This window comes from Lepisosteus platostomus, chromosome 5, assembly GCF_059453375.1.
Source record: "Lepisosteus platostomus isolate fLepPlt1 chromosome 5, fLepPlt1.hap1, whole genome shotgun sequence".
NCBI lineage: Eukaryota > Metazoa > Chordata > Actinopteri > Semionotiformes > Lepisosteidae > Lepisosteus > Lepisosteus platostomus.
This window is the reverse complement of record NC_142615.1, coordinates 36,925,835-36,935,039: the sequence shown is the minus strand read 5'-3', so window position 1 is coordinate 36,935,039 and position 9,205 is coordinate 36,925,835. Positions and strand designations below refer to the sequence as shown.

Sequence of the window (9,205 nt, the reverse complement as noted above, 5' to 3'; positions counted from 1 at the left end):
TCCTGCGCACACCGGAGGTTGTGAAGCTGCCAGAACGGGAAGGGACCCACTGATGTCACCACAGCCAGGAGGAATAGGGACTGTGATGCAGACAGGAAGTGGCTCAGGGTGTTTATGGGAGTTGTAGTTTGTAGCCAGCACTGTGTCTGTGAGCAGCTACAGCCAGTCTAATCCTTAGACAGGGTCACATCAGCATATTCTGTATTGTGTATTTTATTTCTTATTGGGTTTATTTTTCCTATGGTGGTTTTGTTAGTGTGAGAGCTGTTTTTTTTATCTCTGTCTCAGGGGGAAGTACGGTGTGGACGCGCTGTGTCTGTTACTCTTTTCTTTTTTCTTTATTTCAGTTCCCAATCAAGTGTGATAATCGGCCAGTGAAAGCTCTGTTTTTCTTCATATGAAAGCCCAAAACCATAAACCCAGCCCAGGGTTTTACATCTGTTTGGTGGCTGCGGCTTGCTAGGTCTTCATTGACAGAAACGTGGACTTGTAAAAAGCAATGAAGAAGTATGAAGAAATGTCGACCCACATCCAGTTCTTTCTGAAAAGAAGTCTGTATATCAGCTTCAAGAACATGGCCGGGCTGCTTGCTACACACTCCCACCACCCTCTGTGTAAGGATGTGCTCCTGTTCTCAGTTTTAGATGCACTTCCAGCTAGTTTCCGCTCTTGTGCTCCAGATGAAAGCCCTGAATCTAAAGGCTGTGGATGAAGTCACGAGGAAGACTCCCTGTCAGAGGCACTAGGATGAACCCAGTAATGGCTGGACAGTGACACCGAGGAGGTGGAAATTTCATCTGCGTGACAGGTGAGGTTGTCATCAGTAGGTGAGAATGAGACAGGGCCAGTCCTGGGGAGAGATCTGGGGGTCCTGGCAGCCTCTAAACGGGGATTGTCGGGTCTCTGCACAAGCAGGTAGCTGAACTGTAACTTCAGCTTGAGGCAGTGACTCGCGTGCTAATGTGTTGAAGTCCTGTCGCAGGACAGGGGAGGGTGAGTGTGAGCTTGGGTTCGATGCAGAGAGAAGGTGCTGGCGTCTCTTCTCAGGCAGGACTGCCCAGCATTTATTAAATATTTCAAACAGATTCTCAAGCAGTAATAATTATTAAAACACAGAATAAGCAGGATGTGATACAGACAGAGCAGTGCCACCATGACATCACAAAGTCCTGATATGATTTCATGTGCTTCCAATATTACATCACATTTTCCAGAATTGACATCATACAATCCCCAAATGTCTTCACAGCCCTTGTAACTTACTGCGGGGATGTTATGTTTATGAGTAGGAGCCATGCAGCTGCACCCAAAGGAGAGAGCGATGAGTGGTCCTGACTCAGGAAGAGAGAGAGGAAAGATGTCTCAAATGCAGATGTAGAGTGAAAACAATGACTTTCTCAAAAAGGGCCCCCTGTTCCCTTAGCCAGACAGAACGTTCAGCTCCTCTTCAGCTCCAGTGAGGAGCTGGTCAGGGCTGCTTCCATCCCTGGCACCCAGGGCCAGCCTGACAGCAGGGGAGGAGAAGATACTGCGGCCATTCAGAGGCAAGACAGGGCGATAAACATCAGCCAAGTGCAGGACTGTAGTGAACTGGTCAATCTGGAGAGAGAGAGGGGTTAATACAGACACACTGACTGGACATTCCAGGACATTAACACTGCACTGAGAGAGAGGGGTTCATACAGACACACTGACTGGACACTCCAGTACATGAACACTGCACTGAGAGAGAGAGGGGTTCATACAGACACACTGACTGGACACTCCAGTACATGAACACTGCACTGAGAGAGAGAGGGGTTCATACAGACACACTGACTGGACACTCCAGTACATGAACACTGCACTGAGAGAGAGAGGGGGGTTCAGACAGACACACTGACTGGACACTCCAATACATTAACACTGCACTGAAAGAGAGGGGTTCATACAGACACACTGACTGGACACTCCAGTACATTAACACTGCACTGAGAGAGAGAGGTTAATACAGACACACTGACTGGACACTAACAGCTCAATACAAACATGTTTAAGACACACACACACGTCCGCCTGTCTCTCACCAGATCTCTGCTGACCCTCACAGGCTCCTGGAACACGGTCCATACCACAGCCTCATTACAGTCAGGGGTGGTCAAGGACCCCCTGTAGCGAAAGAACTTGGAGTGGTCCACCCCCCTCAGCAGCTCGTCCAGGGAGAGGGATAGAGCCAGAGTCTTAGTGGAGCCTATGGGGGAACGAGAGAGAGATGCATCCTTAACCGAGAGCGCTCGCTGATGGACCCTCACTGGCTGGACACTCCTCTCCTGTCACCTCACCTGTCCCAGCGACCTCCTTCAGGAGTGACGTCAGTGTCTTCCAGCCCTCAGGAGTGCCACCTGCCTCTGTCGCCTAGCAACCCAAAGAGAGGCTGTCTGTGTCCCAGTCTGTGGTCTTCATCTCCACATGTCTGAGATCAGTTGGTCTCTGGACTGGACAGCGCCACTGGACACACACAGTGACCCCAGGGGACCGCAGGAGCTGAGAGCCTGCACACTCATCTTCCTGCAGGAACACTGCCCTCTGCTGGACACTGGGGCTCAACCAGACAGCTTTGCTGGCGCGACAGATGAACCCCATGTCATTTCAGACGTTCACTATCACATATCACTTCTCTGTTATCATGCCTGTCCTCTCTCTGTCCTCTCTCACTTTGTTCTGTCTTTCTGTGTCTCTCAGTGTTCTCCTTCTTTCTGTGTCCTGTCTCTCTCTCTGTGTGTCATTTCTCTCTCTGTGTATTCTCTCTCTCTGTGTGTCCTGTCTCTCTGTGTGTGTGTCCTGTCTCTCTCTCTCTGTGTCCTGTCTCTCTCTCAGTGTCCTGTCTCTCTCTCTCTCTCTCAGTACTGACCTCTATGAAGAAGCCCAGGACAGCAATGCCCTCAGGATCAGCCAGAGCTGCAGGCAAACTCTTCCCCTTCTTCACATGGACGATGTGCAGCTGATAACACAACAGTAACACAACACAGCAGTTACACAACACTGTGACAGAGCATTGAAAACACTGTCACACAGCCCTGGAAACAGTGACACAAGCCTGGAAACAGTAACACAGCCCTGGACACAGTCGCACAACCCTGGACACAGTCACACAGCCCTGGACACAGTCACACAGCCCCGCACTGTCCCCTCACCTCCATGGGGAAGCGCTGTCCGTCCAGCAGGTGCTCGGAGCCGGGGAAGTCTGCGGAGTTTCCCCAGTGGAAGTGGAACTGGACAGCGGAGTACCAGCCAGAGAGCCCCCCGCCACTGACCCCTGCCCCTGGCCTTAGGGTCACCTGCACTGAGACACACAGCCAGAGAGAGCCAGGGTGTCTCCCATCACTGCTCCCGTCACTGTGCCAGTCACACACTGCTCCCATTACTGTCCCAGTCACTGTCCCAGTCACACACTGCTCCCGTCACCCAGTCACACCCTGCTCCTGCCACTGTCCCAGTCACTTACTGCTCCTGCCACTGTCCCAATCACTCACTGATCCCGTCACTGTCCCAGTAACACACTGCTCCTCTAACTGTCCCAGTCACACACTGCTCCCATCACTGAAACAGTCACTCACTACTTCTGTCACTGTCCCAATCACTCACTGATCCCGTCACTATCCCAGTCACACACTGCTCCTGTCACTGTCCCAGTAACACACTGCTCCCATCACTGTCCCAGTCACACACTGCTCCTGTCACTGTCCCAGTCACACCCTGCTCCTGTCATTGTCCTAATCACACACTGATCCTCTAACTGTCCCAGTCACTCACTGCTCCCGTCACTGTCCCAGTCACTCACTACTCCTGTCAATGTCCCAGTCACACACTGCTCCCATCACTGTCCCAGTCACACTGCTCTCGTCACTGTCCCAGTCACACACTGCTCCCGTCACTGTCCCAGTCACTCACTGCTCCCGTCACTGTCCCAGTCTCTCACTGCTCCCGTCACTGTCCCAGTCACTGTCCCAGTGACTCAGTGCTCCCGTCACTGTCCCAGTCACACACTGCTCCTGTCACTGTCCCAGTCACACATTGCTCCCATCACTCTCCCAGTCACTCACTGCTTATGTCACTGTCCTAGTCACACACTGTCTCGGTCAGTCAGTGTCTCAGTCAGTCTCTGTCTCAGTCAGTCACTGTCTCAGTCAGTCACTGTCTCAGTCAGTCTCTGTCTCGGTCAGTCTCTTACTGTCTCAGCCAGTCTCTGTCTCAGTCAGTCTTTGTCCCAGTCACACATTGTTTCGGTCAGTCTCTAACTGTCTCGGTCAGTCACTGTCTCAGTCAGTCAGTCTCTGTTTCAGGCAGTCACTGTCGTAGTCAGTCTCTGTCTAAGTCAGTCTCTGTCTCAGTCAGTCAGTGTCTCAGTCAGTCTCTGTCTCAGCCAGTCTCTGTCTCAGTCACACACTGTCTCAGTCAGTCTCTGTCTCGGTCAGTATCTTACTGTCTCAGTCAGTCACTGTCTCAGTCAGTCACTGTCTCAGTCAGTCTCTGTCTCGGTCAGTCTCTTACTGTCTCAGCCAGTCTCTGTCTCAGTCAGTCTTTGTCCCAGTCACACATTGTTTCGGTCAGTCTCTAACTGTCTCGGTCAGTCACTGTCTCAGTCAGTCAGTCTCTGTTTCAGGCAGTCACTGTCGTAGTCAGTCTCTGTCTAAGTCAGTCTCTGTCTCAGCCAGTCTCTGTCTCAGTCACACACTGTCTCAGTCAGTCTCTGTCTCGGTCAGTATCTTACTGTCTCGGTCAGTCTCTGTCTCAGTCAGTCTCTGTCTCAGTCACACACTGTCTCAGTCACACACTGTCTCAGTCAGTCTCTGTCTCAGCCAGTCTCTGTCTCAGTCACACACTGTCTCCGTCAGTCTCTGTCTCGGTTAGTCTCTCGCTGTCTCAGCCAGTCTCTGTCTCAGTCAGTCTCTGTCCCAGTCAGTCTCTGTCTCGGTCAGTCTCTTACTTTCTCGGTCAGTCTCTGTCTCAGTCAGTCTCTGTCCCAGTCACACACTGTCTCGGTCAGTCACTGTCTCAGTCAGTCAGTCTCTGTCTCAGTCAGTCTCTGTCCCAGTCACACACTGTCTCGGTCAGTCTCTCGGTCAGTCTCTCGGTCAGTGTCTCGGTCAGTCAAGGTCTCGCTCAGTCACTGTCTCAGTCAGTCTCTGTCTCGGTCAGTCTCTGTCTCGGTCAGTCTCTGTCTTGGTCAGTCTCTCACTGTCTCGGTCAGTCACTGTCTCAGTCAGTCAGTCTCTGTCTCGGTCAGTTACTGTTTCGGTCAGTTACTGTTTCGGTCAGTCTCTGTCTCGGTCAGTCTCTCACTGTCTCAGTCAGTCACTGTTTCGGTCAGTCTCTGTCTCGGTCAGTCTCTCACTGTCTCAGTCGGTCTCTGTCTTGGTCAGTCTCTCACTGTCTCTGTCAGTCACTGTCTCAGTCAGTCAGTCCCTGTCTCAGTCAGTCAGTGTCTCGGTCAGTCTCTCACTGTCTCGATCAGTCTCTCGCTGTCTCAGTCAGTCAATGTGTGTGTCAGTGTTACCTGTGTGTCCGTTGTTGGTCAGCTCTCTCATGATGTTCTTCTCTCTGTACCCAGTGAAGGTCAGCTCAGTCAGATTGGGGTCAGTGGTCACTCCGGAGGTCCTGATGTCCACAGGAGACTGACGTTGCCCATTGCAGTGACCAAAAGGCCTGGATACCCAGGCAGAAGGGCCTGTAACAGAGACACAGTGCCTGTGTACACTGATCGGTTGTGTAGACAAGAGACTGGACCTCAGTCAGGCCATTCCTTAACCAATCATCATTCAGGGTCATTAATCAGAGCATTCCTTAATCAATCACTGATCAGGATTTTATTGATTAGATGATTCACTCCGGTGTCTTACCACACTGCCCGCGATGGTAGCACCAGTCACACTGATGAGACTCTGAAAGACAGAGTGTTACAAGAGGCAAATTCTCAGGACAACTGGTTTCCTGCTTTCTTACGACACTCAGAATTACACCTCCCATCCTGTTACTGAGCTTTGCAGTGATCGCCTCTCTCACTGTGTCTCCTGTCCTGTTGTGTGTGTTTATCACTGAGGGATTCTCTGTGATCTCCTCTCTCTCACTGTGTCTCCTGTTCTGTTGTACTATATGTGTTTATTACTGAGGGATTCTCTGTGATCTCCTCTCTCTCACTGTGTCTCCTGTCCTGTTGTGTGTGTTTATCACTGAGAGATTCTCTGTGATCTCTTCTCTTATTGTGTCTCCTGTCCTGTTGTGTGTGTTTATCACTGAGGGATTCTCAGTGATCTCCTCTCTCTCACCGTGTCTCCTGTCCTGTTGTGTATTACTGAGAGATTCTCTGTGATCTCTCTGTCTTCAGGTATTCTTACTCCAGTCTGCAGGTGCTCTGTTGAGAGTGTGGTATCACCTGTGGGATCACAGTGTGGTTTGGCAGCAGCTCGATGTCTGACTGGAATGTGTCACAAGGTTGATCAGTTTGGCCCAGTCCATTACCCTCTGGTAAGCATTATAGGAGCACAAAAACACAGATCTCCAGACTCAGAGACAGCTTCTTCCCTCATGATGTCAGCTTGTCTAATTCTACAGTGACTCTACAACTGCACACTGCTTCTGCTGCCTTTTATCTGTGTGTTATTCAGCTTCGTTGTTGCTGCTGCTGTTGTTGTGTGTTGAAGGTGATGTTTCCTCAATGTCTTTGTATTGGAGCCTACATGCAAATAAGCATCTCATTGCGCTTGCCCCTGTGGCAAATAGATTAAACTGAAACTGCTCTGAGATTGTGTCTAATTAGATTGCTGATTGAATACTCAATAGAAATGTATATCACTCTGAACCACAGCAGAGCTTCATTTCCAGCTCAGGATCTAAGGAGCAGGAGGAGTGAGAATAATACTCACTGGCTCTCACTGAGGACAGCAGCCCCAGACACAGCAGGAGGAGAAACACATCCATCTGTTAGAGAAAACCAGACAGAGATGAGTCTGTATCCCTGAGCACACCTGCGTCTTTAACACACATCTGGTCACTGAACACAGACGAACCCCAGTCCAATCAGGGCAATACAGCAACCTACACAGCCACACACAGCACTGAGACTTTCTGTCAAGTACTGTAGTAAGATATACTTTGTTATTGTGTGGTGAAAGCACAGTACAGTGCAGTAAAACCCAGTGAGATTGTAAAAGAGTTGATTATAGGTAAAGTCCAGTGAGATTGTGGTAAAACAGTCCATTACAGGTAAAGTTCAGTGAGATTGTGGTAAAAACATAGTACAGTGCAATACACCCCAGTATGTTTGTGGTAAAACACAGAACAGTGGAGTACATCCCAGTGAGATCGAGGTAAAAACACAGTACAGTGTAGTAAAGCCCAGTGAGATCAAGGTAAAAATACACTACAGTGCAGTAAAGCCCTGTGAGATTGTGGTAAAAATACAGTACAGTGCAGAAAAGCCCAGTGAGATTGTTGTAAAAACACAGTACAGTGCAGTAAAGCCCAGTGAAATCAGGGTAGAAACACAGTACAGTGCAGTACAGCCCAGTGAGATTGTGGTAAAAGCACAGTAGAGTGCAGTAAAGCCCAGTGAGAGTGTGGTAGATGAGACAGCAGATCAAAGGAGACACACTTACTCTGGGAGTCACTGTGGTGTCGATGTGCCCACTCACTCAGCTCTCGGTGTGAGCCCATCTGTGGGCTGTGCTGCTCTTAAACCCTGCAGACAGCCAATCACACACAGAGCTGTTCAGCCCCTCTCGCCCGCTTGATTTTACATAACTGATCTGAAAGTGCTGCCCAGCTTCAGTAGCATGGCTGGGCAGCTTGTTCCACACTCCCACCAGAAGATCCTCCTGTCCCAAGGTTTGTCAGGGATCGGTCTCCTGTCTTTTCTGATTCCATCTCTGCAGCTGTGTGTTGTTCTCATCTTGATGAGCTGCTGCACTGGCGCTTGTGTGATTCGACCCTGATAAGCGCTCCCAGACTTTCCAGATAACTCAGGCGCACCTGATAGCTCTGCAGATTCCCCGAATCTGATTTCCAATCACCCTGGGGGGGAGACAGCAGGACAAAGCTGGAATTGAACAGACGAAAGAGCAGCTAGACCTCAGGCACTGAGCAGGGGTGAGCATGTGCGCCTTGTAGCACTGAGGTCCTGGGGTTTAGCTCCTGGGGTGCTGTGTGTGTGGAGTTTGCATGGTCTCCCCATGTTCATATGGGTTTCCTCCCACAGTTCAAAGACACACTGGTAGGATCTGGGAATATTGGCCCTGGTGTCAGCGTGTGTGTGTGCCTTGTGATGGACTGGCGTCCTGTCAAGGGCGTACCTTGCCCTGGGCCCATTGCTTGCTGGAATTGACTCCTGCTCCCTCACGACCCTGAGCTGGAAGAAGTGGTGCGACAACGGAAGGATGAATAAAATTGTGAGCCTTGAGTTGACAATCCTCCCCAGCTGTAGAACAAGGACAAAGTCCTGTTTTAGAGTATAGTGTACTGTTGTGGTCAGCATGTTACAAAACAAAAGATGCTGCTGCACTGGAATAATTCCAGAGATGTATACCATACTGACAAGCTGAAGGAACTGAGTCTCTTAAGTCTGAAGGGAGTGTCCCACACTGACAGGCTGTAGGAACTGAGTCTCTTTAGTCTGAAGGGAGTGTCCCACACTGACAGGCTGAAGGAACTGAGCATCTTTAGTCTGAAGGGAGTGTCCCACATTGACAGGCTGAAGGAACTGAGTCTCCTTAGTCTGAAGGAAGTGTCCCACACTGAGAGGCTGGAGGAACTGAGTCTCTTCAGTCTGAAGGGAGTGTCCCACACTGACAGGCTGAAGGAACAGAGTCTCTTTAGTCTAAAGGGAGTGTCCCACACTAACAGGCTGAAGGAACTGAGCATCTTTAGTGTGAAGGGATGGTCCCACACTGACAGGCTGGAGGAACTGAGTCTCTTTAGTCTGAAGGGAGTGTCCCACACTGATCAACACAGCTGAATTCTTCATAATAAACAGTAAGACACAAGCCAGAGGACAGCAGAGGAAACGTTGGGGAAGAGCAGTTCAAACTGTGCCCAGAGGGCTCCCCCTGTGGTATTATGATGAAAGGGCATGAGTGACCATGGCATGTGCTTCAGAACTATAGAACGCTTCCACACGTGGCACAGTGGCTATTTCTGATTAGGTGAACCTCCTCTTTCAGGAATTCTGAAA

At 50.2% G+C, this 9,205-nt stretch overlaps 1 protein-coding gene across 2 annotated transcripts; it reads right to left on the bottom strand.

Annotated features, from left to right (window-relative positions):
- Positions 1-1,035: 1,035 nt before the first annotated feature.
- LOC148666064 (carbonic anhydrase 4-like) lies at positions 1,036-7,752 on the bottom strand. Of its 2 annotated transcripts, XM_088631643.1 has the most exons (9): positions 7,635-7,752; positions 6,903-6,957; positions 5,880-5,921; positions 5,537-5,707; positions 3,174-3,322; positions 2,891-2,980; positions 2,322-2,394; positions 2,067-2,230; positions 1,036-1,599 (listed from the first exon to the last, which is right to left on the bottom strand). In XM_088631643.1, the coding sequence occupies exons 2-9, from the start codon at positions 6,955-6,957 to the stop codon at positions 1,420-1,422; spliced, it is 924 nt and encodes a 307-aa protein (XP_088487769.1). In that variant the 5' UTR covers positions 7,635-7,752; the 3' UTR covers positions 1,036-1,419. The 2 variants fall into 2 exon arrangements, with proteins under 2 accessions (XP_088487769.1, XP_088487770.1); XM_088631644.1 differs by lacking the exon at positions 5,880-5,921.
- Positions 7,753-9,205: the final 1,453 nt, after the last annotated feature.